Genomic DNA, 20884 nt, shown 5'->3' with positions numbered 1-20884 from the left:
TATATTATATCTGTGTTTGAAGATGAGAGAGTACAGGGTGATGCTCCAGCACCTGTGCAATAAAGGAGTCTATTTTTTATTGATGGGTGCCCACCATGTTGTGGTTCTAAGGGTAGAAGGTAAAAGCAAGATGGACACAAAGAAAGGAAGCCCAGCATTTCTGTCTTCTCCACAGCTGAGCTTGAGATGGAACAGGCAAGAGAATAAACATTAAATTACTTTAAGAATTTAAGTTTGATAAGGCAGAGCTATTCTTTTAAGTTAATATTCGATAATTTTATCATGGCAGTAGTACTGATTATATTCAAAAAAAATTAATGACGACAATAAAAGCCTTTCTGTCTCTCTGAATCAATATTCGGAATTCCAGGAAAATCGGGAATATGGCAGAGCGTTTGTAAGACACTGTGCCACACAACAGCCAAACTCATATGTAAGCCATCCTCTAAACAGATTCTCCGGGCTGGAGAGATGATGACTCAGCCACTCAAGTTCTCGTGAGCATGAGGCTCTGAGTTCAGATCCCCAGCATCCATTCCAAAAGTCAGGCATGGTACACTTAAGCGACAGTGGCAAGCAGACATTTATTGCCCAAAAAGTCTAGTCAATCATAGAGCTTTTGGTTCAAGGGGAAACCTTGTCTCAAAAAGTAAGGTGCTGAGCAATGGAGAGAGACACCCAATGCTGGCCTCTGGCTCTATGAGCGTGTGAGTACGCATACTTGAAGGAATGTGCTCATCATATACCCTGCCTGTGCCCTCGCCACACACACATCTAATACAAATCCCTCCATTTTGCTTATTACTCCCAAGAGGAAACCAAGGTCTAAACTGACTAATGCAGCATCTTGCCACTTTGCTAACTGATCCTTTTTCTTTCCTTTCCTCTCTCATCACATTCAGACCCAAACCCAGTTACTCTCTCCACGACTACATCTGTTCATTCCATTGGACTTCTGATAATTAGGAGCCCTGACTAACATGCAAATTCTATATCCAACATTTATCCAGCTGATTTATCCACTTTAGACTGATAAATCTTCCTCATTGAGGAAGCCTTCAGGATGCTACCCCAGACAGATAAAACACAGCAGCAATTGTGCATCCATTATATTTTCTTTCTTACATATAATTGGTTTACACACCATTCTTACTCAATAAATTGTATATGAATTCCTTGAGAGTAAGATGATGTCTTTCCTTGTTTATTATTCCAAACAGCACTTAATAAGTGAAATGTAAAAGAAGTCTCATTGGAGGATAAGAATAAGGCTTAATTGGTATTATGACCAGCCTAGTCATTAACCTTCAGTGAACTGAACAAAATTCCTAGTATAATCTATGGTCTTAGGAACCTTTTGAATTGTTTTGTTTTTAAAAAATAAACTAAAATGAACAATAGTTAGATACAGTGGTATAAAAAATAAATTTTTCTAAAAAAATTTATATGTCAAGCTGGTCCTTGAATTTTCATAGTAGGATATTATAGTTCAAGAATAAATACATACAAGAGAAATGTAAGAAAAATACTCAGTCTTAAGTAAATAAAAATTGCCAGCTGCATAGTCCATGATCTCTGTGGAAAATATAATCTCTGTGCCCAGATTCCTGAAAATGGTGTGTGTATTAGAGAGTAAAACTTCTGGATGGCTCACTTCATGGGAAAAAGTGTTTGTTTTGTTCTCTGCCAGATACTCAATTCGGGAATAATCATGGATTAGTGGAGGCAGCTAGCCAGCTATACTTACCCATGGACAGGGAATTTTAAATACAGTTTGATTGGGAAACCCTGTGCAAACAAAAAGACCTTGAACATAGAGCATCGGCAGAAGGTGGAGGCAAATCAGGTTATTTACAGTGGATGAGGTACAGCATTTACCGTGGGCTGCGGAAGTAGAGGTTCTGGCAGGAGATTGAGTCCAGCTGGACTGGCTGACCTCGGCGTCCCACTGAGATCTGTCGCTGCTTTGTGTGGTAGTCAGCAGCTCAGGCCGTATAACATGTTGCAGACAGACAAACAAAAAGCAGCATTCATCCATCATTGAGTGGAGCATGGGTTATTGTGATAGCCAACAACTCTGTGACACTCCCAGGTGTCAGTCAATCTCTCTTTGCAGTGTATAAATGAGCGCCAAACAGAAAAATCTAACTTCTTTTATTTGTTGGTTATTCTATGGAATCCTCTCCATAGAACAAAATTTATTTATTTTTGAATGTGAGTATACGGCTACAATATTAAACATTATTTTGTTGAATAAATCCACATTATTTTATTGAATAAATCTGTGGATTGCCATCTACCGTGCTTATTACTTATTATCTGGAAGTGAATTATAAATTACTTAAGTTTAGATATGTTTCTTATCTCTTACTAGATTTGGTTTTCTTGTTCATAGGTCAAGTGTTCTGGTTAAACTTTTTGTTTATCAATTCTCTCCTTTTGCATCTTAATGATCTCACAATTCAGTAGAGAGTTTATTCAGTCCAAGTCACTGGTTGCTTCTTAGTCCCATTAATTCTGTGTTTATCATGTCTCCTTTCCCTCAGTTGACTCTTTCTATGGAACTTTAATCCTGAACTTCTTTACGGAGCTGTCAAGGGCGTTGCCTAATTGAAGCTAGAAAACCTTTCTTGAGCACCCCGGTAAGTCCAGAGCTGGGGTGTGAAAGTGAATGACAGAGCTCACCATTGACAAGCAGACACATAAGCCATAACTTACGAAGAGAAAGGACCTCATGGTTTATTTCTTTACCTATGGTGAAAGATGAAATCCTTGATTTCTAACTACAAATACGGGGGCCAGCAAGATGGCTCCAAGGTAAAAGCATTTTATAGCAGCCTAAGAGTCTGAGTTGTATCACTGTATCCCATAAGATGGAGGAAGAGAACCAACTTTAAGAGGGTTGTGTGATACACACCCTTGCACGTATATACTCATACTACACTCACACATGCACTAACACACACACACACACACACACACACACACACACACACACACACACACGAGGACATATTTATTAGAAAAAAAAGCAAGGAAGAATGACACCATGTTTAGATTTGGGAAGAGGGGGTTGAATGACTGAAGTAAGTGAGTTACATATGAAGCAAACATAGTAGGTCATAAGAGAGCAAAACCTTAGAGAAACTAAATGTGATGCTATGAGGGTGGAGACTAAGTTGCCATAGGAACCCCAAGATGCTCAGTTCAAGAAACACAGGGTGAGTGCAGTTGTCCAAAAGAGAAACTGTGTGTGCTGCCAATGAGGTAGGGACGTCTTAAGCCTGTTGGAACTTTCTTCAGGACGCCATGTACCCAAAGCACCAAATGTGCAATTGCAGAATTTAATTTTTGCCCTCCTGACCTTACGGGTTTATTTTGTTTAGACTTCTTTTGGTCCAACTTGCCACACCTTTATCATTCTCTTTTCAAACAGGAACATTATTCTGTGCTTCTTAAACAAGAGACCAGGTGCTCACAGCAAAGTATGATTTGGGGGTTTGAAGAGACTTGGAACTCTGGACTTTTAAACACTATCAGAACTGTGAAGAGGTTGGGGGACTCTCAAACTGAGGGTAAAACTAAAGTCTTCCTCCCTTCAGTTGCAGTTTTTAAACACTCGGTTTTCGTGGTGGGGAAATTAATGAATACAATGGACTTTTAGTGCCGTAGAGTTTCAACTTCATCTTATACTGATACTGTGATCAATAGGTCACTGAAGTTTAGAAAGTAATAAGAAGATTTATTTTTACTTTTAATCGATCCACAGACATTATAAAGGTTACTGTGTAGGGGAGTTACTAGGGCCCCATTCATAGGGAATAGGTTTAAAAACGTGAAAGCTAATGTCAGTACTAGCTTCTTTAGACCGCAGGTGTGAAATCCAGTCCACAGAAGTCCAGTCTCACCACCGCAGAGCTTCACGACTGTACATCGGGTGCACTGTATCCTTTTGTTCCTTCTGACCGTGGGGAGATGAACGTGAGGGAATAGCAAAGCCATCACTTGTCCACCCCGTCCGTAGTTTAAAGCTGAATTTGCACAATAGCTTTGGAAAGGCCTGTCACTGCGTCTGTGTTGCCTCTGTCACACTTCGCTGTGGGAGCTGACATTTTGCTGATACTTCATCAGGCTGGACCACCTGCTGAGAACCAGATTGGTAAGGGAAATGCATCTCACCGCAGGGAGGGGTGAGAAATGTATTATTTAAATACAATTTATTTTACAGCAACTTAAAAAAAAATCAGATCTACAATCGCTTTGGAGGAAGAAACATTTGGTTGCATCTGACATCTTTGCATTTGCTGATTCTCAAGACGCTGAATTGTTCTGAATGCTTTTAGTCATAAGGCTGTTTTGTTTTATTTCATATTTCTTTTTTTCCTTCTACTTTCAATGCCTATACTTTTTTCTTTAATAAAGATATTTTTAAAAGTGTGTAATAAAATGCCAGCCCTGGTTGGGATAGGAAGAAGCTAGTGGAAAGCAGCTCATAATGAGAACAAAAGGTCCCTCCAAATTAGAATTCTACATGAGTTCCAGAATAGAAGCCCAAAGAGGCTGTTTACATGTAAGACAATATTTTCTGTTTTGCATTGTTGAATCTTGAATTATTTCATCCAAATAATAATTTTTAAAAAGGTTCTCATTAATTCTTTAAGGATTTCACAGTGTATTTTTATCTCAGCCATCCAAAGTCCACCTTGAACTTCCCCGATCTACCTGGACAGCCCCATATCCCTGAAACCATTTGTACACTCATTTACTATTTTTTGTTTTAGACGGGTTCAAAACTATTTGCTGATTAATTAAACCAAAAAGGTCAAACTGATTGTTTGTTTAGAAACCACTCTGGAAAGCAGTGCAGAAGAAAGGAGGAAGGTGGGGAAGCCTGTGGAGAACACAGTGTTGTGAGCCCATGGCGTGCTGACCTCATGGCTACAGCCTGGAACTGCCAATTGCCAAAGGTCCAGAGATTTTTCAGAGCCATTTGACATCACACTGGTGTTTGCAGTCATCACAGTGAGAGCATTGCAAGCTGCACAGCTCAGGTCTCTAGTATCTCATTCATCCCGTTAATAAACATTTACCAGCTTCCCACAGGTGCAGGAGTAGACCAGTGGCCAGGATGGCTTTCCTGGGGCTTCATCAAACGATGCTCAAAGCATGGGTATATTTGGGATGTGCATTTTCATCCTTACATCTCTCCCCTCGTTTCTCTCTTGGCATCTCCTTTCAGTATTGAGGGAACCTAATGTGGTTTGTTTCAAAAAACACATGGCAGAAATTTGAAATACAGTAACCAAATTATTAAGATTTCTAAAGAAGGGGAAGTGGACCATTCAGAGGCAATATTACTAGCTTTTTTTTCTTTTAAAGGCTTGTGCTTTTTTCAGTTTTGGTAGTGTATTGATGGATTAAACTCAACAGGACAAAAAGGGGAAGGAGTCTCAATTACAAGGAACAATCAGTACATCAAGAAGGTGAAAATTTTGCTCTAACTGTGGGAGCCCATGTGTGACTCAGTTTCCATCTGGAGTCCATTCAGACTTTTCGTCATTTGAGTTCAAGCTTGCCTACTCTGCTTTTTCCAATAAACTTTAGGGCTGTGAGAGACTTCTGATGTAGCCCATGAGAAAGAACACTCTATCTAGTAGACAGTATACTGCTGACATTAAACCTCAGGAACCCCAAGATAGAAAGTAAGGCTGCTTCTGAGTAGCAAGCACATGATGGAGAGGAGGCTGCTCAGTCAAGGACAGGGATGGTCTTGTGGTTAGACACTGACTGACCGGCTGTGCTGTGCTTTGTTCTGCTTTTCTATAAAAGCAGGTTCTGAAATAAACTCTGGGCTGTTTTGGTTGCTTCAGCATGAACAGACAGACCTCCTGATTCTATCCTGTCTACCGTTTCTTTTGTCTGACTTTCCTTTGGCCTCGAGAATCCCCCATACAGGAATCGGAGCTGACTTTGCAGGAGTGGACTCCTACATCTAATAGAGTTACTAAGCAACCACATGTTGTTTTAAGAATAGAAAATTATCATGCATAGATATTTAGTCAAAGAATGTTTAAAGATGATACCATATACTACCCTACCTATGATTAAAGGAAAACATAGTAGTAAACGTAGAAAATCAACAACTGGATAAAGGAGAAAACCACTCCTTTATATCCTACCATGTGATATGGCCACAGCTTCAGCCAGCAAGTGTTGCCTTTCTACCAGTTGCCCCCCCACACAAATAGGAACATGTACAATTTTCAGTCATTTTCTATCCGTGGTATTCAATGTCAGCTCCCCAGATATGGATTCATCCAAATCATGAACCCCAACATGGTCAGAGTGGTCACAACTCTGTTATATAATTGAGTTAATTACCACGGTCCCTCAGTAGACAGTTTAGACAGTTTATCTTTGTTTTGTATTTTGGCTCTGGAAATAGTGGTCTAATAAGCATAAATTTGGGACAACTTAGAATATTCAGTGACAGGCCCGGCACAATTCTAAACTTCCTTCACTTAGGCAGCTTTATTTTTTTAACTGATATAAAAAGTATTTTTGTAGTCATTTAAATTTTATTAGCATATACTTATTGCTCATAGTAGTAGGTTTTATTATCACATTTTCATATATGCCTATAGCTGCGGATCTGTCATTTCAACCTCTACATGCTATCTAGGTACAAAACAAGAAACAAATAAGCCATACTTCCCCTGCAATACACACAAACACCACACACACATACACACAACCCAACTCAATTATACACACATCCAATTCATACACACACATTATACACACAATCCAATTCATCACACACACACACCTATACAACATGCGCGCACGCACACAACCCAACTCAATATCATCCAGAGGATTTTCTTACACTGAAATAAAGTTTTCATGAAGAAAAAAATTTTCAGATAAGAGTATATTTTCCAAATAATGGGGTTTATATAAGTGAGACCAATATGTTTCAAATTAGACTTTGGGAGAGAGTGTAACTAGTAAAGAGGTCCTTAGTTTGAATCTCCAGAACTCACACCCTAAATATGTCATATATACCATACTACTAAGGCCTAGGGAACACTGTGGAAAAGGGTATAAATAACAGAATAACCAAAAACTAAGGAAAAGGGTTGCGCAATGCCATCTAAGCATGATTAGGCCAAGACAATGATGAACTCTCAGCAGCTACGGGCACTGGTACTGGGCCCACACATATCAGGACCATATAGCAACCAGCTGTAGATGAGAAGGAACTCACAGAACCCTTCTAGTTGCTATTGAACCACTGACAACTAGCAGATTCTGAGTGAGGCAAGGCCTAGCGTCAGTATCCAGGGGTGAGCCTGTTTAGTTAAAAGCATCATCTTGGTTCCCTGACACCCTTTTATACAAAGAGTCTGGATTGTTTAGTTAAGGAGCTTCACCCCAGCTCCTGGCATAAGCTCCCTTCCTGGGAGTTGCCTCAGTCCAGACTCCACCTTTGAGAAAGCCTGACAAATGGTGACCCCTCCCTAGGGAGGGTCAAGAGAGCCTGCCAATCGGTGACCCTGCCCCAAGGAAGGCCAAGACCACTTCCAAAGATTATTTAAACTGCCCCACAGAGAATGAACATATGGTCTCCCCTTTTTCCTCTTTCTTTCTCCATGGTTCCCACCCCACAGCGACCCAGAAGTGCTGACAACCATTAAACACGGGCGTTTTTTAACTCAGTCTGATTTGGTCTGATTGGGATTATTTGCATTGGTGGAGAGGTTTGTCGGTTCAGAAAAATATTTAACAGAGCCTACCAGTCTCTAGTTGACAGTTTTAAATCCATGATCCTACAGATGACTTTAGTTAAACTCTGTGGAACACAAGACAAAAACTCAAGAACATAAGGAAAAAGTGACGGCACAGAGGGTGGAAGACAAGATGAAGGGAGAAAGAGAGAAACCAGAATGCTTTATATGTGTATAAACTGTCAAAGAGCAGCATTTATTTACAGAAGAAAATGTCTGAACTATTACTTTTAAGTCAAGCAAAGTGGTAGAGATCTATAATTATAATGACGGTGGCAGTAGAGATAGATATTTGGATGGTCACTGAGCAGCCTACCCAGCTGAAGTGATGGGATATAGGTTCAGTGGGAGACCCTGGCTCAGAAAATAAAGCAGAGGGTAATTGAGCAACACTGCTGACAACCTCCACGTGAAAGTGCACAGGCCCACGAGCGCCCACAGACATATGTTCACACCGTACATCACACACGCGGACACAAAGAAATGAGGTGTTGGTCTATCCCGGAGAGCCTATAACAGTGTGACAGTTCCTTAGTCCAAATAGCAAAGATTCACAGTTTCATGAGTTCCACCTCGAGTATTTACAGAAATGCTGTATGCTTTTCTTCAAGTGGAAACCTTTAAAAAATGCACTCTTTGATAAGAAAGTGTGGAGTGTCTTTGTGAGTTCTCTCTTGTAAGCTCATCCATCTTTTTATTGTAGGGGATATATAATTTGTGTTTGTGTGTCTCAGTGTAAAATCCAACTGCGCTTGAGAGTGATGGAGTATTTTTCTCTGTTTAATTTAATACACGAATTATAAGCTAGCTAATAAAATTTAAGTCAATATTACTCTTCTTCAGACACTTCATAGGGGGATCACAAGGCATTTCCTAGAGGTTGAAATCCCAGTGTGAAAGAATTGTTATGCGACTATTAACATCAGTATCTGAAAGACTAAAGAGCTTGTCTTTTTCAACAGAGTTTCTTTCGCCTATCTATGTGTATCACCTGGCAAGTGAAAGTGTAAACTTTATTACCCTCTGCTTAACAGTTACTCCATTTAAGGTTGAGTTAGATGAGGGGAAATGCCACTTCACTGTGGAAACAGCAAATAAAAAGTAGCTACCTTTTGAATATGTAAATTCTTACCTTTAAGTCCAACCCCTCCCACACCGTTCCCTAAAGCAAACAAGTATGTTAGAATGTTTGATGCTATTCTGGCAAACTTCTTCATTGAAATAATGGTCAACGGTGCTAGGAGGACGGTTTTGAAATAAAACCTACCTCAATATAACCGAAACTTGCCAGACAAAGACCTTGCCCTGTCCCTTTTGTTTAAGGGTTATCCTTGGGGACCAACTGTATTCCCCCAAATAACCAGATGATTAGCCTGCTGCTCAAAGCCATCCTCAGGGTGTTCGTTTCCAGTTGCTTGGGAATTTCCACAGAGTCCTAAGCATGGGACGCTAATTCACATCACTACCCCACTCAGGAAACAATAGACAGTCAAAACCCACAGCCGCCCATAGCTTTACAGAGAGAGGTTCTCAGGCCACCGTGCTTCCCTGTGCGCAGAGCCAAGCAGATAGTGCAAGGGGGCTTGGTCCATGGCTCTGGGAATACTATCACCTGCAGGGAACGAGGGAGGCAGTGGTCTACTGGCTTTCTCAGGCAGCTTCAATTTAGTTTATCCTTTCTTTTCAGCTCTCTTCAATCTCCTTTATTCCTGCAGAAATGGTAATTCTAGTCTAAAATCTCTTAAAGTGCCTTTCGAAAAAAAAAAAACAAAAAACCAAAAACCTTTCAATGTGTGACATTGGTTTCCACAGTGGCAGTAACTGTATCTCCTGCCTTGCAGGTCTTTGGCAGTGAGATTTTGCAACTCTTCCAAACAGAGAGTCGAATCTTTTTGTCTATCTCACCAAATGTGGCTCGCCTTGGGGTGCATCATAACCAACAGGAAGAGGTAGAAATGACATTGGCTGTCTTCTGAGATGAGATTTTGGCCCACTCTTGTTAATTCTGGAGACTTCTTCTTGGAAAGCTATCTGACACTGCTGTGCTGTGGAACCACGGCAGATCTTGAGGCACGGCACGCAGAAACGTATAGAACTGAAAGCAGAGATGCTCAACCAACCCCAGGCAAATGACATCTCTTGCTGAAAGAGCTGAGTGACACCAGTGACCCAGAGTAGAGCAGCCTCTTCGGCCCACAGAACGAAGAAAAAGAATAAACCATCCTTTAAAGTTACCAAATCCTGGGAATGTTTCAATGACAGTTAGTCACCTAGTCTCTCGCAGTATACTGGGCAGCAGTGCGGGAGATAAAGCCTTTAGATAGCTATCAATTGGTTGACTTTACTCTTCACCCTGTCTGGGTTTACTACTTACACATGGCACAGGATTTTCCTGTGTAACCAGGGGCACAGTCGCAGCTTCCAGACTCTCCGTTGCAACGACCTCCATTTTCACAGAGTCCACAGGAAAACTGGCATTCTGGTCCCCAGAGGCCGTCAGGGCAGGCTTGTAAAATAAAAACGAAAAGAAAGATGGCTCCAGATTTCATGTTTACTGTCGCCTAAATGAGATGGCAAATTGTGTGTGTGTGTTTGTGGGGGGGGGGCGGGGTTTGCAAAGAAAAAAGTGTTCGCTAGCCTCTGAAGATTTATGTCTCCCCCAAAAGCAAGCACTCCCGAAAGAAATCAACACAATGCTGTGTTTGTCACTTTGGGAACACAGATGTGGTAATAGTCGTTTCTCTTTTCTCTTTTTCTTTTGCTGAAAGTGTGTGTGTGTGTGTGTGTGTGTGTGTGTGTGTGTGTGTGGTTTCAGGCAGTCACAATGGAATCCATTTTGATTTATCTTTGGAAGCACTTGAGCAGAACAAGCATGAGACGGGAGCGTGATTTGTGAAAAGCATCCCAGAAGAATGCCCCCAAATGCTAGCTGCACATCTACTTCCTCATCAATGCTTCCTTCTCCAAGCCTAGCCAAGGCAGGGCTCTACGCCTGTGTTCTTTATGGCATGTACAGTGTCTAAGGTGGCTAGAGAGAAACTGCATGCTGTCCTGTTGAATGTCCCTTGAACTATTGATGGAAAAGGACAAGCAGTAGATACTGCTGGCTCACAGACTCTTTAGGGACAGCGTATGATCCACTGTCTAAACCCTGCAAGTAGAAACATGGGAGAAGTTATCTTATGAACACAGAGAAAACAGTGAAACTTCCTTACACGCTTGACAATGGCTGGAAGTTATAGCGCACTTTGCCCTTCTGCGATGTGTGTCTTGTGCTGGGCAGAGTCTCTGAATGGCAGAATCACCACATTTTCTGAGGTGTCATACCAGATTTGCAGCCATATCCTTATATACTTACATCATATTTAAAAAAGAAAAACCAGCCAATCACAACTTTACCCTGTACTAAATGAGGTTTGAAGACGCGGTGCATCTGCTGTCATAAAGCTGTAGGCAACAAAGTTGAAATTTAATCCTGCATCTTTCAGTTTGGGCATCTAGGGCTCCTATCACACTACGTGATGCTGAACCATTCAGAGACACTCAAGTCGTCTATTGTGCTCTGAGAGACCCACTGTGGTTTTGAATTTCAAGTTTGCCTGTGGTGGAATGATTTAAATCCAGATTTGATTTTCTTGCAATGGCACAGGGGCTGCATAGCCTTCCTAAAATGGGCTTATGGGGGGATCTCTGGACCACTGGGTCCCCCACATTTAAAAATCTGCCTGTAGTTGGGGTTCCAAATACCCATGATACAAACTTTTACCCAGGATACATTGGCAGTTTTTAAGTGGTTTTTCTCCCCTCTGTCACAGGTTGCTGGAAGAAAGTCACTTTGCTGTCTGGAGAAGCCATTGCTGATAAGCTAACTGAGGTTAGTGTTGATTGTTCAGGGTGCTGCTCCCCAGTACCACCGAAACAATACTTATCTGACTATTCATGACGCAGGCCTGAAGGTAAGATTCTTGAAGCTCTGTCTGGCTCTGTGAGCTTTGGGGCCACTCCAGGGCTTGAGATCCAGAAAAACAACAGGGCCGGTTTTCACCATGCTCGACTCAACAAGTGCTCTCTTTGCCTTAATTTCAGTTGCCAATCATGGTGAGCTCACCCACATGCTCCAGTCTTATTCCACATTTCATTTCGTGGTTAGACAAAACTATCAGGATTGGACAAAGCTATCTGATTGAAAAATAATATGTTTTCTAGAGATTATGGTGACCTCTCTATTTTGCTGATTTACATAGACTTTCAACTCATTTTCCTTCACAGTGGGGATCTCAGAAGCCTTTTCCAATAAGGTATGTTCAGCAGCTGCTTTAAGGAAATGTTGTCAGAATAAATTAAATTTACCCAGGTGTGTGTACATGGTATTATATCCTTGTGCATTGACTTCCAGAACACGCCATCTCAGTAGGGACACGGAAAGAAAGCTAACATCAGGCTTAAAATCAGGGCAGAGATTGAGTGACATGCGACTTATGCTTGTGTCATATTAAACACATTTGCTTGAGATTGGACTTCTGCTTCCTCAAGTTCATTTCTTCATTACTTAGGTCGTTACAATGCAGCCACCACAAATGGGCTGGCTCATAAGCGGAAGAGGTTTCTAGTTGCAGAACAGGACGACGTCCTTCGCTAAACCAGTGCATAAGGGATTCTAAGACAAGTTTCAGTCCCCGGCTTCTGTGAGCAGACTCAGCACTGCGCTGTCCTCCAATCAGAGCCTAGTAACCTCTCCTGGTTCCAAAGGATGTGAGGACTCACTGTTAGTCCTGGTCATTTGGTTTGTCCTACGTGTGCAGTTCTTAGGAAAGAGCAAAAGGGTCATGACAATTTTCTTTTCTTAAATAAGAATCCCTGGGGCTTGATGAAAATATATAAATAATAAGCCTGATCCTACATACCATGTGTTGATTTAAGAAAAGATTTACTGACTAGTAGTCGCAGAAGTGAGGGAATACAGAAGAAAACAAAACAGAGAGCCTGTCCACGTGGAACCCAGATCCTATCAAGAGAATGATAATTCATATCAAATACAACAATAGTAGGTAAATATGGTAGAGCAGAAGATGAGAAATACTATAGAGCAGCAAAAAAAAATAACAAACCCAAACAACAACAAAACAAAACAAAAAAACTTCAAGGACAGTGCAAGGCACATTCTTAAGAAGTGGCGTGAATGGCATTCAGTGACAAGCGACCAAACACCAAAACCATGAGCATCCCAGAGTCTACAAGCCAGGGATGGCTTTCCTGACATGTCTACACTTTCTTTATGATTGGCATCATAACTCACTGCCTATAGATTGGTCTAAAGATTATGTGACATCTGTATAGTTAACAAATGACAGTACTGGCATCCATATGTAAATTCTCTATGGTTAAGGAACTGCTAATAAATGTATTTGCATGATTGGATTTTTATATGAAAGAATATGGTCTTTCATTCTGAAAGAGAGCAGGTCCTTGGTTGATGCGTCAATGTTGTCTATCTTTAATTGTTTTCAGATATAATTTTAGTCAGTGTGACCCTTTTCTCCTTTGCTCAGGCTGAAAAAGGGACTGCTAACAGCAGTGGCCAAGAAGACAAGGTTCAATAATTGTATTGCCCCCCGTCTCAGTTTCCTCACCTGCAACGGGGGATCAATAAAACATCCCCACCTCCGAGGACACTGGTGTGGATTACCTCATTAATAACACACGCTGAACAAAGACTGATCATTTATTATTAGAGAAGCCCAGAAATCCATCATTGGATTGTACCTTCCTGGCATCTGTTTCCTTGGTAACCAGATTTGCAGGTGCAACTACCATTTTTGGCACTGCATTCCAGGGTGTTCTCCTCCACGCACTGACATTCCAAAGAACAGGCAGTTCCATACGTCCCCCTGGGACAACCTGAAAGCAGAGTAAAGCAGGCTGGTCACCTGAAAACTGTGCTTTGTTTATTTGAAATTGTTAGCGCACAGGCATGACATTCTTCGGGACCTGATTATAAGGAGAATAGGGGGATCATCATGACTGCCAAACCAAAAAAAAATGAGGCAACAAATGTCTTTCAAATCAGGCAATTCATTTGCTTTTTGGCAACTGGACATGAACAGTGAAGGCTGAATTACTTAAAAGGCCGCGGTGATGCTGGGAGAGAGATTGCTTCTCAAATGTTCGCTATTGCTGCCTGGACTTAATATTCTCCAAGGACTGCTTTGGCTGCCAGGCCCCTCATCATCCAGCTGAAGCCTGGAGATGACGGACAAGCACTTATGTGAAGGTTGGCCATTGTCCTTACTCCCCCTGATTATATGGCAATCAGAAATAATTTTACATCTCACAGATTACACAAAGCTTCCATTGTGACAACGATATTATCTTGACCACTTCTGTGGCAAGTGCTGCTTGCCCTGTCTTCTTTGTTTTCCCCAGGCCACTGAGCTTTAGAGATGATGCAATCAGGGCTGAAATTCTAACTTGAAAACATCCTGTCCTTGTGTTTAGGACAGCATACCATAGTTCATGCATTCTCTCTCTTCCTCTTTCCAATTGCTTCAGCTGAGTTCTTAGAACAGAGCAATTCCCTTTCCAAAACAGATCTCTGGCAATTATTTTGTTTCCCGGTTATTAATGTTCAAGAAACTTCTCAAATGAAATCTGTTTTAAGGTTCTCCTGGGATCAAAGTAATTGTCTGGTGTGCCCTGACAGGATTTGCTGGAGAAAATGCAATGAATTCTGGTGCTTCCCTGGGGGACCGGAAGTGACATTAATGGAGTTCATTCAATGTGGTGGTTATGATGGCTCCTAAGGAATCTGACTCTGGTTCCCAGAAAGAGCACAAATATCTTTAAAGACAGACAATCAACAGAGCCATATGGATGCTTCAATAATGGGTTTAGTTCTGATAACAAGTGATCATTTTCATGACCACCAAGTTTCACAGACAGCATCACCAAGACTGGGGTGTGCTTCAATCTAGGTTCTTCTGCTTATTCCAGAATACATACTTGGTAATGAGTTTGGATAAAGAAAAAGTGGAAAGGATATCATTGGGTAAGCCAGTATCTGCTCAGGGTTTGTTAGGCATTAAGATAGAACACCCAGTATTCGAATTTTGAATTCCTGATTCTCAGGACCTAAAAATGTGACTTTACTTCTGAATACATTAAGGATATAATGTTTTTAAACAAGGTTGTATTGGGATAGATGAGTTTCTAAATAAACACACATAATGAGCTTACAGACTGAGGGGTTTGCCAGAGACCTACACATAGTGAAAGCACCAGAGAAGGGCAGTAGGACACCATAGAAGGAATTTCCTATGGCAGAAAGAGGCCTGAACAGATCCTTCTGTAACATCATCGGATGGACCATAAAAGTACTGACACCTTTAAATTGGGCTCCCAGCTTCCAGAACTCTCAGACAATGGGTTGTTTTGAGATACTCAGTTTGTGGCACTTGGTGTGGTTAGAAAAATAGTGCCTGTGGGACGTGAGATCCTTGGGGCCAGTCAAGTGACATTCATAAATAAATCCAGAAGAACTAGGATGCATGCATTCTTCCTAAAGATTGTGGCATTTAAAATGTTAATCATTACTACTACCACCTGCCCATTACCACCACCAACACTTCTACAGCCACCGCCACTACAGTTACCACCATCACCACCATCATTACCACCACCAGCAGCAGCAGTAGCAGCAGCAACCTCCAAGCCCCCTACCATCACATCTTGTTTGCTGGTATTCTCTTAAGTCTTCACTCTTTACAGTTGGCAAGTGAGCCTGTTATTCAAATCCTAAGAATGCCAATTTTGTCATGGAAAATTGAGCTTCCCAAACTTTTTGACAAGGTGTATTAATTTATTTTTTGTGCTCAAACATCTGGTATTAACATATAAAATATTCAAAGGTTATTATTTCATATTGGATATATCTTGCTACAGTTCAAGATCAATAACAAAAATGATACTACCTTTGTTTTCAGTCATGCTTTTTTCTCTAGGTATGCCTTAGAGGAGAAAAAATATTCTAGAATGTACCCTCCGTACCTCTGCTTTTCAGTTATTGATGGCTCTCTCCATTCTCTCCTTTATTTACCTAAGCCTAATCTTTGCTCATAACCCACTATCAATTTACTATGATGCCTTCACTTGATCTCTTATTGGCTTGTTCACAATTTACTATGTTTTTCCCAGAGACATTCCTTCTCTTAAGTATGTAAGTCTTATTGATATTAAACTAAAAGTAAATTATAAATTATAGAAGGTCATTGTACCTTGATAACAGTGGTGTGAATGTTACTGCCCTCCTAAAATGGTTATGATAGAATCTTATCCCCCTTGGAGAATGTTATTCGGAGGAGGGACTTTAGGAACATTATTAGGTAGGGATGTAGGGTTTTTATGTGTGAGATTAGTGCTTTAGTAATAAAATCTAAGAGTACATTTGCTTGTCCTCCCAAAAGGAGGATGCACTGCCAGGAACTGTCTAGAAACCACAAAGTCACCTTTCATAAGAGACCTTATGCAGATTTCTCAGACTGTAGAATTAAATACATATTTTACAACCTATCCATTTTATGGTATTCAGTCATAGCAAGCTAACCAGACCAAGACATCAACGTTCATTAGGAGAAATCTTCAGAGGATCCAGTTGCTCAACAGCAAGATGAGGAAGGACAATAGGACACGGAGCAGGGAGGGCTGCAGTCACTTCTGATTCACAGATTTTGGCTTCAGTGTTGGAGGAAAGCAGTTCCATGCTACTCCAGGGAGAAACTGTGGAAGTTTCATCTGGGCTTACAGACTCGGGTATTTGGGGCATCGTTTGAAAACTGTGCATGGTCAGTGTAACGCAAGCAGAAGAGCTGTTCTGAATTTTAATGTACTAGCGTTTTGTGCTAGACACAGACACAGTCAGAGCCTACAATGTGACAGGTGTTTACTTAATATCCAACAATCCTTGCTTGATAACTAAGAAAAGCAGGAGACAGAAAAAGGTAAAACTTGGAAATATTTTTATTCATCAAAATCTAGATTCTGTAATTTAAAGAGCCCAAAGAACATAATAAAATCCCTGCCTCTGTGAGTAGGTGAACTAGGTTTTGTCCCTTCTACTTCTGTCTTATCTGTTCCCACACTATTCTAAGCCACTGTGCTTCATCCAGAGATAAATCACAGCTGCGACTTACTGAGATGACAGAATCTTCCATAGCGCCCTAGGTCGCATATGCAGGCACCATACACCCTGTGGCAATGGCCGTTGTTGGCACAGTGACATTTTCTTTTGCAGTTCTTCCCAAAGAACCCCTTTGGGCATCCTGCAAGTTATGGAAAAGGAGAAAATATTAGCTCACATTCCAAAATTTCTACAGCCTTTGTTTATAAAACACAAATCCTGAGTTTCCACCCCTATCTGAGGAGCTATAGACAGTTGATGAATTGAGGGAAAGACAGTCACTGTCCTCTGGGGAGCTGGCCAATGGCAAGTGTTCATGTCTCAGCAGATGACCACATGCACACACGGACAGCACTACATGTATCCTTAGTAAGACATAAACTTGGGAGGAGGAGAAGGTATGATGCTCTAGGGGGAGCTGGAGTGAGGTGGTGGTGGGCAGATGTGCTCAATATACGTTGTATAAATGTATGGAACTTTAAAAAGTAAATCTTTTAATAGTACCTGAGAATTTCTTACAATACATTTTAATCACATTCACACCATCTCTTGCTACTCTTCCAAAATTCATCCAACTTCCCTTCATAACCAACTTTGTATCATCTTCTTTTTCCCTTTCTTTTACACACAGCAAGTCTAATTTGTGATGCTCATGAATTCTTGGATTCATGGATTCAATCCAGTGGGGTTTTCCACTGGATTGTGGTAGATCTAGTAGGGGCCACACTCTTACAGAAAACTGATTCTCCCAGCAGTTATCAATTGCTAATGGCTCCTCAGCTAGGGGTGGGACTTTATGACCACTTCTTTTCATGCTGGGAGTATCTGAGGCTTGAGCTGACGAAGGTCTTGTTACACACTGTCTCAATGGCTATGAGTTCATATGTGCCACTGCCTTGTTGTGTCTGGAAGACATTTTCTTTGTAGTCATCCACTTCTCTGGCTTTTAATTATCTATATAAATACACACACACACACACACACACACACACACATATATATATATATAGTATTATGTATTATAGTACATCTATTTAAGAAGTCATGGTGGAAGACCATAGCTCAGCAAGCAAAGCGCTTTTGGTACTAATGTGAGGACCAGAAGCAGATTCTTGTGTGTTTGAACTCAACCTGGTCTACATAATGAGTTCCATGTCAGTTAGGTCTACGTAGTGAGACCCTTTCTAAAAATCAGACCAAAACAAAAAACAAGACTTTATCTTAAAACCCAAGGTGCTCAGCATCCTGAAGAAGGACACTGGACGTTAACTTCTGGTGTCCATACAGACCTGCACAATGTGTACCTGCAATACACGCAGGCCCAAAGATGTCACTCTGTTTACATGGAGACTAATGAGTGCCTTTTCTTTTCTTTCTTTTTTTTTTTTTTTTTTTTGCAGATGTGCATTCATGATCTTTCTTCCTCTGCTTGAAATCCTACTGCGACTTGTCAATGCTACAAGCTAAAAGCTCCACACTGAGTACCGGGGCCACAGCACTAGCAGAATTTCTGCTGTCCTGCCAGCTCCCTGCTCATCTTTGCTGCTGTGTCTGAGGCATGCCACACAGCTTCTCACCTTCTTCAGCAATGTCCCTCATGCTGTCTGCCTTACTTCATCTCTCTCGATTTACCTTTCTATAAGTCTCTCATTATAATAATCTGAATTGTACTATGGTCTTACTTCTAACCATGCCTCAGCTGCAACACCTATTGACCTTTGTAATCTATGTTTTTCAAACCAGTTCACAAGTTCCACAGTGATCAGTTTGCTTTTCTGTAACAGAGTCATCATCGTTCCTGGCAGAGCTCATTGCAACCATTTAATGTGTGTTTAAAAAAAAAAACCAGCTGAATATTTCTCACAGGGAAGAAGTTGGACAGCCATTAGGAGCCTTTCCACACTCCAGAAAAGAAAGGAAATTTGATTTCCATGTTCCCATCAACTGTGGGAACCTAACAAACTTCCCAGTGAATTCTAGCAGACTCTTAGGTAATACCATGTTAATTACCTTCTGCCTTCAGCAACTGAGCTCTGCCGCACCAGTGGAGGAATTACGGCCTTTGAATTGGTTTCCATAAAGAATCTGTGCACGGTTGTCACTGGCATTTGTGAACTCTCCACCCTGAATTTCTCTTCCCCCATTCTCTCTTCCCTTCTCTTGCTCTCTGATCTCAATTCTCTCCTACTTTTGCCACATGGGTCTTACTCTTCTCTTTTTGTTCTGCAGGAAACATGAGCTCTCCCCAGGTCCTCCTTCTGGAGCCACATCCACAAACCCAACTTTTTCTTGAGAAGGAAAGAAAACTCTTATCTTGAATCAGGATTCATCCTGCTTGCATCACAGCCAGCCAAGTGTCTCAGCTACTGTTCTAGTACTGTGAAGAGACACCATGACCAAAGTAACTTCTAAAAAAGACATTTGGCTGGGGGCTTGCTTGTGTTTTCAGAGATTAAGTTCATGACCATCATGGCAGGGAGCACAAGAGTAGGTCGGCAGACAAGGTACTGTAGCAACTGTACCTTGAAAAGGTACAGTTTAACCTTTTCTGAAAGTTTACATCTTATCCTCAAGACAAAGGGTGACACTGGACCTGGTATGGCCTTTGAAACCTCAAAGCCCACCCCCAGTGTCATACCTCCTTCAACGAAGCCACACCTCCTCGTCCTTACTAAATAGTCCATTGTACCATCTGTACAACAACATGTACTATGGTACTATGCCTGTAGTGAGGCGCCTGCACTACAGGGCCATTCATGAGCTGGGCAAGGGCCTGGAGATTTAAACACACAAATACACACAGAGACACGGGTCATCCTTGAAACAGGAATGCCCCCTTTATTGTGTACCAGAGCCGCTTATATATGGATCCTTAACTGATAGCCACTCCCCAACCAAACCCACCAGAAATCTCTCCCCTGCCATCAGGAATTCCTGAGTGTCTCATGCTCAGAGTAAAAACAAGTTGTTGTGCTAAGAGCAGCTGCAAGCATAACAGGTTGTTTGCAGGAAATTCAAGGTCTGGGTACACAGCCCCCAACAGTCCATCAGCAATGGAGCAAGCATTCAAATATATGAGCATTTGAGGTTTATTTTCTTTCAAACCACCACATCAACTGTCTCTTATTTTGTTGGATTATGCTCGCCATGACCAAAGCAACAATAATCTTGCTCACATAGACACAGCCTTTGATTTCTGTTCAATTTGTTGGAATCCCTATCCTCTCCCCCGCTAAAAAAAAGGGCACCATCTAGTCTGGGGATCACTGGTGCCTCCGTTCTGACAAGTGCAGATGCCCCTGCCCTCTCTTCTTCTGGCCTCTGTAGAACAATCTGTGAGTCAGTTAGGAAAGCTGAGTGTGCAATATTGTGTCCATCACAGCTGGTGCTGAAAGAGGAGATAAGAAAGAGAGGTGCTCGTTCTTTGAGGATGGCTACCAAGCAATTAAACTCTTAGTACCTTGTCCACCCATTGTAAAACTCTGACCTAGTCCCAGTTCTTATGATTCAGGGGAGTTCTGCCTTCAGCAGGGGGATTCCAGATGATACAGCTGGTTAAAATAATGATGAAACAATGATGTAAGAAAATGCTAACAAGGTTCAAATAAAACCACCCTTACTTCTTAAACTCCTCATGGTTTCAACACTACCCAGACACCTTTGCCGAATAAATTTAACCAACATCAATGAGAAACAAACTGTACCTTTTATTCAGAGAAAAAATATCTTATTTTAAAATCAGCAGCTAGAGTCCTCTTGGGGGCACCCAAGGTATTTTACCTTCACAGAATTTGATGAAGTTAAGCAAATGGCAATATTCTCTGGTTTGTTGATTCTTTTGAAGTACCAGGTATTCAAAAATGTACACCGAAGAATTTGTGACTTTATTTAATATGAGTACATTTAACTCTTGAGATAATTT

At 41.3% G+C, this 20884-nt stretch overlaps 1 protein-coding gene across 1 annotated transcript in view; it reads right to left on the bottom strand.

The window, feature by feature from the left end:
• The window catches only part of LOC125397498 (EGF-like and EMI domain-containing protein 1), a 660639-nt gene that overhangs the window by 69027 nt on the left and 570728 nt on the right, over positions 1 to 20884 (bottom strand). Inside the window, exons 14-16 of the mRNA XM_087899566.1 lie at positions 16976 to 17104; positions 13554 to 13688; positions 10165 to 10296 (exon numbers count right to left, since the gene is read on the bottom strand). Coding sequence (XP_087755692.1) covers positions 10165 to 10296; positions 13554 to 13688; positions 16976 to 17104 — 396 coding nt within the window. The remainder of the gene's footprint in view (positions 1 to 10164; positions 10297 to 13553; positions 13689 to 16975; positions 17105 to 20884) is intronic.

The sequence above is a fragment of the Myodes glareolus genome, chromosome 20, assembly GCF_982192425.1.
Source record: "Myodes glareolus chromosome 20, mMyoGla1.1, whole genome shotgun sequence".
Classification (NCBI taxonomy): Eukaryota; Metazoa; Chordata; class Mammalia; order Rodentia; family Cricetidae; genus Myodes; species Myodes glareolus.
The sequence above is the reverse complement of the archived record's forward strand: the minus strand, read 5'-3'. Positions and strand labels throughout refer to the sequence as shown.